An 11967-nucleotide genomic window follows, 5' to 3' on the forward strand; every position below is an offset into this window, starting at 1 on the left:
GGGTTGAGCGATCGGGAAAGATCAGATCCCGATCGTCGATTGAGCAAATTTCACGATCGGGATCGGCTGGAAAATGATCGGAAATTGGATTTTAAAATTGATCCTGAAATCTCAAGATCGGCTCAACCCTACTCTCCCACTAAATGCGTAAATCTTTTGCTCCACCACTCCCCTCGGGCTATGAGCATTCTCTGTATATAAGATCCAAAAATATGTTATGGTAGCTCCCTCTAATGGTCTTTTTGTTAAAGGGATTTTACCATTAACCTTTTCGCTGCCAAGGGTCTCTGGAAATTTTGCACCTCCAGTTGCCAGAGCAATTTTCACAGTTTTGAGATGGACAACTCAAACCTAAATTGCAACATTAAAAAAAAGCATCCAACCCCCCCATACCTATATATTTTCTTAAATTAGACACCTGCAGCATTGTCAGAATGCCACTTGGTACTGTATACGAACAGGCACCTTCATGCAATTTTGATTTAAAGTGAATGTTTTATGAAAAAATGCAAATAAATGTATATTAGTTGTTAAAAGCGGAAACCAAACAAAAAATTAAATGCACCAAACCTCCTAAAAATATGAGTTCAACATGTGCAGAGTTCATACATATCACTATGGCCTGAACCCGCATGCACGTGTCTTCAGAAAATCGCTAGAACTGGAAGGAACAAAAATCTGCTTTGAAGCTGGAAATGTTAAAAAAGTATCATCCTATAAAATGTAGGGATTACACACCATGAAAAGTAAGTGAACCCCTAAACCCTATATATTTTTTGAAAGTAGACAACCTGAAGATTACAAATGTCTTAATGGGTCATCGATAGCCACATCCACCTTCATGCAACTTTGCGACCAACACAAATAATTTTTTGAAAAAATACGCTAAAACACATATTTGCACCTAAAACTCATGTTCAATCTCTCACATTCATATACAAAATACTTTTAAAATAATAGATTATGGTGTATACAATGTGTAAATATACTATATCTACTGCAAACATCAACTACAACAAGAGCTCGGACTCTCAAAAACACAAATACAGAAGACAAGCAGGATTTTGCTGTTGTTCCCTAATATGTTAAAAAGCTATACTACACCTACCAAACTGTGACTGTGATACCAAAATCTATCTTTTTTCAGAGTACACAGCATACCGTATATAAAAACACAATTTAATAGTTTATATATACAACCACCTTCATTCAACTTTGCCGCAAACAGATTGCTAGCAAAAATTGCGCAAAAATTCAAATTTGCCACTAAAGTGCGGCTCAAGAAATCCCTTTCTGCAAACATAATGTACTGTCCATAAAACTGCAATATGTGAGGAGTTCATACATACCACACATGTATATATTTACAGGGGTGGGTGGTAAAGAATCGCCAAAATCGCAGAAATGCGCCATCCCATTTTGTGCATGCAAATTAAATAGGACTTTACATAAAAATGTTATTTTCCATCCCCCTATAAAAATTTTAGCAATCTATACGTTCATCTCTAGTGATAATCGTTATTACTATTATTTTAGTGTGTAACGGACATCACTAGAGACGTATTTTACTGTAGAAAGCTCAGGTATAGACAGGACAGGGATTGGGTGAAATGTAAACTTTATTTGCGACTTTATGTATATGTTGTGTAAGTGTTTGGTGCAACTTTTTTTTGGGGGGGCTGCGACCTGGACAATGGTAAACGTCTGGGTCACAGCGCCAATAAACTTCCTGGTTATGTTCAGGAGGTATAACATAAGAATAGCCCACTAGTAAAGCTCAGGGGGGAATTACATTATAACTGTATGTGACAATCAGAGACAAATGTATAGTATACGCTCTGATTGGCAGGAGAAGGGTTAATAGGGACAATAGAGTCCCTGCCACCCCCCTCCTGCTGTCACATACAAGTTATGCAGAGAGTCTGATCGTTTCTCTGTCTCTCTCTCTCTCTCTGCTGAAATGCTCCGTGTCCCTCTCCCTTTCCTGTTATAGATCGCAAATTGCTTGCTTAGACAGGAGGAGGGGGGGGGTACACTTTGGAGCTCTATATCTTTGGACTGCATCAACATATCTTGATGCTTTCAATTGCATTTTAAATAGGAGAATCTTATCTTTAAAATGATATCAAGTACTCGATGATTGGATGTACAGTTTTGGAGCAATTCACTGTTGAAACGCTGTCGGGAATTGAGATCTGCAGTTGGATCTCAATGCCAAATAGTGTTTTCAACAGTGAATCGTTCCAAGACTGTAAGTAAAATCATCAAGTCCCTGGTATCATTTTAAAGATGAGAGTCTCTTCTTTAAAATGCATTTTAAAGCGTCAAGATATGTTGATGCAGTCCAGAGATATGGGCATTAGTAGGGAGGATGTAGTAACTACGTCCTCCGCTACTGAAGTGCCACCTTGGGAGCACGTACAGTGTACGTGCCTGGCATTGAAAGGGTTAAAACCTCTTTTTTTTGTGGATAAGACGTAGGTTTAGCCTTTAGAAAGGCTATTCGTCTCTTACCTTTAGACGTAGTCTCCGCTGCGCCGTTCCTTAGAAATACCAGTTTTTACCGATATGCAAATGAGTTCTCTTGTAGCGATGGGGGCGGGCCCCAGTGCTCAAACAGCGCCCCCACAGTATAATAATACGAGTTTAGTTTCGGCTGTGTTTGGTCCGATCAAAACTGCTGAATGAGGACTCAGGCTGCCCATGTCAGGTAAATAAGCCTCACGTGCCAAGAGTGGTTGCGACCCCTGCCCTATACTAATGTTGTAAATCTTCCATCCATATGTGGCGTATCCCTTTTCTCAGCATGAACCTTGCCGATCACCATCCTATGTAGAAGTGAGCAGTTTGTATACTGTAAGCTCGTTCTATGCAGGTGCCTTCATTGTGAAGTCATCAAGGTTGGGGATGTCATAATGATTTTAGAATTCCAATGCCAAAGGTCAATCTCATTTTTATTTTAAATTTAATTTAATATTTATTGAGAAAAAAAAATTTCAAATAAGGGAAAAAGAATGCAGGGGAAATAACATGATCCTACAACAGACCATGGAAGGAGTGACATCATACATATAATACCAGTGTACAGTTGAAGAATAAGAACAACTGCACACCACATGAGTAAGTACGACTCTTTCCGTCGACAACTCAAGGTCGCGTCAACTGGATCTGGGAGCTGAGAAAAAAGAAAGGGAGGGAAGGAAGGGGGAGGGAGGATGTGAGAAAACAGTAAAATAATAACAACCGCAACAACATAATAGAATGAACACTTATCTACGTCCAACTTATCTACGTCCACAGCATATAAAATTTAAATCTCGGTCAAGAGACTAAGGAGGTGCCCAGCGGTACAGTCACCACTAACTCAATTAAGAAAAGCTGCTATCAGGGAGCTCCAGAGGAAGGAGGCAAAATCCGGGGTTGGGAGTCCCTTTTGTTCCTTACATAAGAAGACCAAAGGGTCCGTTTGGTCTGAAATTTAGAAAAAGTGTGCCCTTTACTGGCCAGCATACATTCCAGTATAAAAGCTAGGTTGACATGATGGAACAGCTCATTTACAGTCAAACATAATGCTGATTTCCATTGCCGGGCAATCATGGACCTAGCCGCTAGGATTATGTGGCCCAAGACAACCTGCGTACCCGTTGGAAAAGAGCCGGGATCCAAGAAACACAGCGCTAATCCTGGGGAGGGAGGAATAGGGAGACCAACAATGGAAGACATGAACTGAAACACTGCTACCCAAAACGCCTGAATTGGGGGACACTCCCACCACATATGAATAAATGAGCCTACACGACCCCAGCCCTGCCAACATAGCCTTGAGGTAGAGGAATTCATTTGACCCAATTGAACAGGAGTCCTCTACTAGTGCAGCCTAATTTTTTGTGCCGTCTCCCAATGGGAAGCACCCCTGGACACCTTCTTAACAAATCCAAAGGCCTCATGCCACTCCGTCAGGGGAATGGTTCTGGCTAGGTCAGCTTCCCAACGCAATAGGCAAAGGGGTTTGACCTGCGTAGATGGAGTCGAGAGAACACTATAGAATGCAGAGGTGCCACCTCGGGCAGGAGGAGACTGTCTTCATAACCGAAAGGCAGGTCAAATTCATTTTTATAATTAGCAAAACATTTGATTTTTTTAAACTAAGAGAAACCCTTTAATAATCCTTAGACATGTCCTTGTATTTATTTTTTTTCTATTACGTTATATTTCTATAGCCCTGAGTTAAGAAATATAGAACAAGTCTGTTATATATAGAACTTCCTATAAGCTATAACATGAAACCCCTAGACAGTACTGAGTACACATCCAGGGAACAGGCATTGAGATAGTCAGGACCTATACAGTCCTATGAAAAAGTTTGGGCACCCCTATTAATCTTAATCATTTTTAGTTCTAAATATTTTGGTGTTTGCAGCAGCCATTTCAGTTTGATATATCTAATAACTGATGGACACAGTAATATTTCAGGATTGAAATGAGGTTTATTGTACTAACAGAAAATGTGCAATATGCATTAAACCAGAATTTGACCGGTGCAAAAGTATGGGCACCTCAACAGAAAAGTGACATTAATATTTAGTAGATCCTCCTTTTGCAAAGATAACAGCCTCTAGTCGCTTCCTGTAGCTTTTAATCAGTTCCTGGATCCTGGATGAAGGGATTTTGGACCATTCCTCTTTACAAAACTATTCAAGTTCAGTTAAGTTTGATGGCCCGCATAATTCATTCGTATGGGCAGTGTGCGGCAAGCACACGAAGCCCATTATAGTCTATGGGCTCCATGTGCTTTGCAAGCACATCGCTTGCAATTGCGATTACATTCCGTCCGTGGGGTTCTCCATGCGGATGGAATACAAGCGCTAGTGTGAACCAACCCTTAGGGCCTTTTTCAACTCTGTGGTAGCATTAGCCATTTTCTTCGGAGTGGCCTTCTGGGGGAGCAGTATATCAGCCAGGGACAGAAATAGACCTGACAGGCTGATTAGAAGGGCCAGCTCTGTCCTGGGGAGCCCCGTGGTCACAGTACAGGTGGTGGGTGACAGAAGGATACTGTCTGTGGTGACTTCCATGCTGGAAAACAACTGCCATCTCATGTATGAGACCGTGATAGCACTGGGCAGTACTGTCAGTGACTGACTGCTTCACCCCAAGTGTGAGATGGAGCGGTATCGGAGATCCTTCCTCCCAACCGCGGTCAGGCTGTATAATCTACATCAGACCAAGGGGAAATCACTCCGCACAGAAAACTAAATTATCCTGAGTCTTTCTTTTTCTTCTTAGTTGCTATGACTCCTAGTATCTTTTCTATCTGCTATGAGCTTGTATGTGTTCTTTATTATAATATACAATTACTGTATAATCCATGGTGCTGTAACACACTGAATTTCCCCATGGTGGGACTATTAAAGGAAAGGGATTATCTTATAACAGCTCTGCAAATACCCATTACACACATACAACACATATATGTGTGCATTACAGACAGTGCCCTGTAGAAGGCTTATATAATACACACACAGCTCTGCTACGTACACATCATACACACACAGTTCTTATCCATACACATCATACACACACAGCTCTACTCCGTACACATCATACACACACGGCTCTGCTCCATACATGTCATACACACACAGCTCTGCTCCGTACACATCATACACACACAGCTCTGCTCCGTACACATCATACACACAGAGATCTGCTCCATACACATCATACACACACAGCTCTGCTCCGTACACATCATACACACACAGCTCTGCTCCGTAAACATCATACACACACAGCTCTGCTCCGTACACATCATACACATACAGCTCTGCTCCATACACGTCATACACACACGGCTCTGCTCCGTACACATCATACACACACAGCTCTGCTCCGTACACATCATGCACACACAGCTCTGCTCCATACACATCATACACACACAGCTCTGCTCCGTACACATCATACACATACAGCTTTGCTCCATACACGTCATACACACACAGCTCTGCTCCATACACATCATACACACACAGCTCTGCTCAGTACACATCATACACACACAGCTCTGCTCAGTACACATCATACACACACAGTTCTGCTCCATCCACACTGTAACTACATCCTGATCCTGACACGTACACTTCAGCTCATCCAGCACCGACCACAACCAGCACAGCAGAGTTCTGTATACACTGAGCAGAGTGCATAACCCTGATCATGTGATTGATTGACTCCTCCCACACGTGACTGATCACATGACTATGACATCATCACAGGTCCTGTAACCCCAGAGTGAGTATATTCTTAGTATATAGCTGTACAGGTGGAGGTATGTGTGTGTGTATATGTATACCTATATATCTATAGTTACCGTTGCTGGCTTTCAGGATATTTACTGGACCAAATGTCGCATTAACCCTTTCATTACTGGAGTGGTAACCTCCATCTTTTATTACTGAATCTATTTTGGCGCATTCCAAGAGCCAGAAATTTTCTTTCCTTGTGTAGCCGTATGAGAGAGATTTCCCGCGTTCCTTGTGCGTTGTATATTCAGGTCAGTATTGTTGTAGTAATTCCATATATATGTAAGTTTTATCTATTTTACTAAATAATATTGTAAGTTGGCGGGTCCAGTATTTGGCAATGTCTTTGTTCTTTGAGACTGGTCATTTGTATTAACTTTTTAACCTATTGTCAGCCAAAATCTGCCATTCGTGAAGAGTTGTATGTGTATGACCAGATTAAGAGGGTAATTGGTACTGAAGACCAATCCACAGGACAGGTCATCTGTATCAGACTGGTCGGGGTGCGATATCTGGACCCCGTTCCGATTATCTGTTTGAGCTGCTGGAATCCATATAATAGGTCTACAGCTGGAAGCAGCGACCGGAGCAGGGCTACTTCTGGTCATGTGTTACGGCCAGAGTAAGAAGCAAGATATAGAAAAAAAAATCCTAAAAATGTTTCCTTCTCCAGGAGATCAGGATTAAAAAAGGTATAACAATTGAGACATAAGTATATCCCGATGTTACCTATATATGCCTCAAGGAGGTCTGTCTGTCCCTCAACTCAAGTAACGTAATTTTCGTATCTAATTTGGTTTATTGTGATAATGAAGGTAAGATAATACTAAGTAATCCTAAAGATCAGACACACAATAAGATATCCTGTAGGTATAAAAAGACTCAGAAGACTAGGGCCACATGTGTGTCGGGCTCTCTGTTGTTGGGATCCACTGGGAGAGCGGGTTAGCTGGACAGCAAAAACAGTGGTTACCCGTAGATATCGGACGACTCTATTGGCTCTAATAATTATAGCTGTTATGTTCTCATTTATGTTCAGGTTCCTAGAATACAGGAGTCTCTCTGTGGACATTCTCCTGATTGACCCATCAAGGATGGAGAGAGACAGGGGCAAGAAGGCAGAAAGTATATTAACTGTCACCCTAGAGATCCTGTACCAGCTTACTGGAGAGGTGAGAGATTCTGATGATGTCACATTACATCATTCTTATCTATAGTAATAACAGATGATATGACTGGAGAGGTGAGGGACTCTGGGAATGGATGGAGTGATATTTATTAATGTGCCTCTCCATAAACAGGATTACACAGTAGTGAAGAAGACCTCTAGTGGGCACTGTCAGGTTCCTGTATCTGAAGGATGGGGGAGAACCCTGAGCCCAATCCCAGGGCCTCCACCTCATTCCCTGATACATGAGGACATCAATGGACAGAAGATCCTAGAACTCACCAACAAGATTATTGAGCTGCTGACTGGAGAGGTGACACTGCTGGGAATGCTGGGACATTATACAGGAGCGCTATGAAGGGATCTGGTGATGACTGTATCATTGTGTTGTCAGGTTCCTATAAGGTGTCAGGATGTCACTGTCTATTTCTCCATGGAGGAGTGGGAGTATTTAGAAGGACACAAAGATGTGTACAAGGAGGTGATGATGGAGGATCAGCAGCCCCTCACATCAGCAGGTAATAGACATGACTAAATACACACGGCCTCTCATTATCTGTATGGAAAGAATGAATTCAGTCCCTGTATGTGTTTCCTCCAGTTCCATCCAGTAAGAGAACATCACCGGAGAGATGTCCCAGTCCTCTTCTACCACATGACTGTAAGGAAGAAAATGTCCTCCAGGATGATCAGGTAGATGGAGATAAGGTGACATGAAATCTTCCTCTGCCCTGTAGAAGGGCTCTGAAGGTCTCGTGGTCATTCTGGTTTTATCCCACAGTATTAGATGTTTTCTACTTGTGTAATGAGAAAGGTGGAGATGGCAGGATAAAGCTGACCATAGACATGACATGTTGTCTGGATCTTCTCACAGTTTTCTGGCTATGGAGGCTGCTGGTTCTAACAAGGACCCAACATGGTGGATTTATCCAGGAGACCTGCAGCTATTTGGTCAGATAACTCCTGCTGTCACTTTTGGTGGTCATGATAATGAATGATCTTTTCTTCTCCTATAAAACATCCCACGTGACTTCTCCATCCGTCTGGTGACCTTTACAATATTTGTTTCACAGCTTTTGTATCTGGGTGAAGATCTGAACATTATTAATGCTCCGGAGACATATGTGAGGGGTGATGAGGAGAGTACGGAGGAGATTCCTACAGGTGACCGCCCAGGTGAGTGGTTATCATTAAATAGGGGCCTGTTTACATTATATTTTAATATGGTTTTTTTTTCAGTGATTAATGTATCTATAGGTTTTCACTGGGAATTCCATCATGTTTCTAAGTGTCTTGTTCTCATTCATGAAGTTGTCTGTGTCTATCAGGATATTTCTACGTAATAGAACAGACAAATTGTAAAGTGAGGCTACAATAACATCTGCCTAGGATTGTCTATGCAAATCGTCCATTGCAGATTCTTTTAACAATTATTAGAAAAAAAAATTAGCGCAGCTTCTTGGTTAAGGGCATGTAAACTTGCAATAGGTAAAACAAGCCATTGTATCAATTCCCAGTAGAAAAGTCCACTGTAATCTGCCAGCATCTGCCCCATCATGGAGGATGCCATGGTAAAGTCCATTGAGAGGAAACTTCTGCTATAGCTGCCTTGGTGTGATGGTATATTGTGCTTCCTGTCATTCTTGCTAAGGAATCCAACACTATTCCCCCCCATCCTAGGGGCTTTGACGCTAAGATATCTGGTGGCCAGACATCATCATCTACTGGTCCTCACTCCGAATTCTACTGATAGATCGTCATCTGTTTTGTAACTACTGTTAAAATTCTTTGATCCATGCCATGTTATACAATATCTACAGTTATAAAAAAAAAATGACTTTTGTCTTTTTAGCAGGTGACTGCACCAGGAGAACAAAGGGATATCTCACTTCTTCAGATTATAAAGCAGATGATGGTGGTATCACACAAGATACATATGAAGAACAAGCCATTATCCCAGATATACCCTCAGCCCTTCACAGCAAAGATCCATCATCTGATCCAAGTCACAAAATGAGTATTGTATATCCAAAAAATTGCACAAAGGAGAATCCATATTCATGTTATGAATGTGGGGAATGTTTTGATGCTCAATCAAATCTTCTTGTACATCAAAGAAGTCACACAGGGGAAAAACTATTTAGATGTTCCGAATGTGGTAAAAGTTATAGCAACAAAGCAGCTCTTGTTAGACATCAGAGAATTCACACAGGGGTGAAACCATTTTCATGTTCACAATGTGGGAAATGTTTTTATCAGAAATCAGATCTTGTTAAGCATGAGAGAATTCACACTGGGGAGAAGCCATATTCATGTTCACAATGTGGGAAACGCCTTGGTGATAAATCGGCTCTTGCTAGACATGAAAGAATTCACACAGAGGAGTGGCCATTTTCATGTTCACAGTGTGGAAAATGTTATAGTGATAAACCAAATCTTATTAGGCATCAGAGAATTCACACAGGTGAGGAGCCATTTGCATGCCAAGAATGTGGGAAATGTTTTAACCAAAAAGCATATCTTCTTGCTCATCAAAGAAGTCATGCAGGGGAAAAGCCATTTACATGTTCAGAATGTGGGAAATGTTTCATTCAGAAATCGGATCTTGCTAAACATGAGAGAATTCACACAGGGGAGAAGCCATATTCGTGTTCAGTATGTGGAAAATGTTTTACAGACAAATCAAATCTTATAAAACATGAGAGAAGTCACATAGGAGAGAAGCTATTTTCATGTTCAGAATGTGGGAAACGTTGTTGCAATAAATCAGCTCTTGTTATACATCAGAGAATTCACACAGGAGAGAAGCCATTCTCATGTTCACAATGTGGGAAATGTTTTAGCAACAAACCAAATCTTGTTAGACATCAGAGAACTCACACAGGGGAGAAGCCGTTTTCATGTTCTGAATGTGGGAAATGTTTTATCCAGAAATCAGATCTTGTGAAACATGAGAGAATTCACACAGTAGAGAAGCCATTTATATGTTGATAATTTGAGATCTGATTTATATAGTAAGGCCTCGTTTAGTTGCAATCAAGGCGAATGTGCCAAGTGCGAGCGCTGATTGACTTACTAATAGTCCATGGCAATACTGGCAGAAAATCTAAAATTTTAAAGGGCAAAGCCAAATTTACATTCTGAGTTTAAGAATGTTCAGCCACATTGTCTCATACGTCGATAAACGAGAAGTAGCTATTTATTTTTTTTCAAATTTCTTTTTTTCTTGTCAAATAACACAGTGGCCGCTTACTCTTCTTCCCGCTGACCATTCTGCTTACTGCCTTAGTGCTACAGATTTCATCATTATTCCCCAGCGCCGGGGCTCTGAGCTGTCTCACTATACTGGACCCCAAAACATTTTACGGCAGTTCTGTCTAATGATTTCTTTGTTGGCACTGCAGTGAGTACCCGAGGTATAACATGACAGTCTATAGAAATATGTTATGTTATAATTTGCATGTATAGAGGATCAGTTCTATATTTGCAATACTTTGTGAGTTATTGAAATTCTGCTTCATGTGATATTTTTGGGAAAAAGAAGATATCGGCGCAGAAAAGCCCAAATTTAGATTGGACGTTTACCATTGAAGTATTTATGACGTGGTCTGTGTACTCGTATTCCTCCAGGATAATAAAGGCAGATAACTCACTGTTGTCCTCTTTATCCTCATCATTATTAGAGATGAGCGAACAGTGTTCTATCGAACTCATGTTCGATCGGATATTAGGCTGTTCGGCATGTTCGAATCGAATCGAACACCGCGTGGTAAAGTGCGCCATTACTCGATTCCCCTCCCACCTTCCCTGGCGCCTTTTTTGCTCCAATAACAGCGCAGGGTAGGTGGGACAGGAACTACGACACCGGTGACGTTGAAAAAAGTAGGCAAAACCCATTGGCTGCCGAAAACATGTGACCTCTAATTTAAAAGAACAGCGCCGCCCAGGTTCGCGTCATTCTGAGCTTGCAATTCACCGAGGACGGAGGTTTCCGTCCAGCTAGCTAGGGCTTAGATTCTGGGTAGGCAGGGACAGGCTAGGATAGGAAGGAGAAGACAACCAACAGCTCTTGTAAGAGCTAAATTCCAGGGAGAAGCTTGTCAGTGTAACGTGGCACTGACGGGCTCAATCGCCGCAACCCAGCTTTCCCAGGATCCTGAATGGAATACACTGTCAGTGTATTCCCGTATACCCGATATATACCCCGATACCCGTTCCAACGGTGTGCCCCCCCACCTTCACCCCAGAAATACCCTGCAAGTCCCCTAGCAATAGAATTGGGGCTATATACACCCACAATTTTTACTACTGGTATACAGTGCCATTGTCTGACTGGGAATTCAAAGAATATATTGGGAATACAAATACCCTCATTTCTTGCTACTGCCATATAGTGCCAGTGTCTGACTGGGAATTCAAAGAATATATTGGGGTTACGTGCACCCACAATTTTTACTACTGGTATACAGTGCCATTGTCTGACTGGGAATTCAA

General features: G+C 41.6%; 1 protein-coding gene across 2 annotated transcripts in view; it reads left to right on the plus strand.

Moving 5' to 3' along the window:
• The window catches only part of LOC142210367 (uncharacterized), a 28024-nt gene extending 17125 nt beyond the window's left edge, over positions 1 to 10899 (plus strand). The window contains exons 1-6 of one of the 2 annotated variants that reach the window (XM_075279471.1): positions 7357 to 7477; positions 7607 to 7786; positions 7868 to 7991; positions 8075 to 8166; positions 8547 to 8649; positions 9329 to 10899. In XM_075279471.1, coding sequence (XP_075135572.1) covers positions 7400 to 7477; positions 7607 to 7786; positions 7868 to 7991; positions 8075 to 8166; positions 8547 to 8649; positions 9329 to 10464 — 1713 coding nt within the window. In that variant the 5' untranslated portion in view covers positions 7357 to 7399 and the 3' untranslated portion in view covers positions 10465 to 10899. Of the gene's footprint in view, positions 1 to 7356; positions 7478 to 7606; positions 7787 to 7867; positions 7992 to 8074; positions 8167 to 8546; positions 8650 to 9328 lie in introns of those variants that run through there. The other variant, XM_075279472.1, reaches the window with a different exon arrangement.
• Positions 10900 to 11967: the final 1068 nt, after the last annotated feature.

This window comes from Leptodactylus fuscus, chromosome 6 (assembly GCF_031893055.1).
Source record: "Leptodactylus fuscus isolate aLepFus1 chromosome 6, aLepFus1.hap2, whole genome shotgun sequence".
Classification (NCBI taxonomy): Eukaryota; Metazoa; Chordata; class Amphibia; order Anura; family Leptodactylidae; genus Leptodactylus; species Leptodactylus fuscus.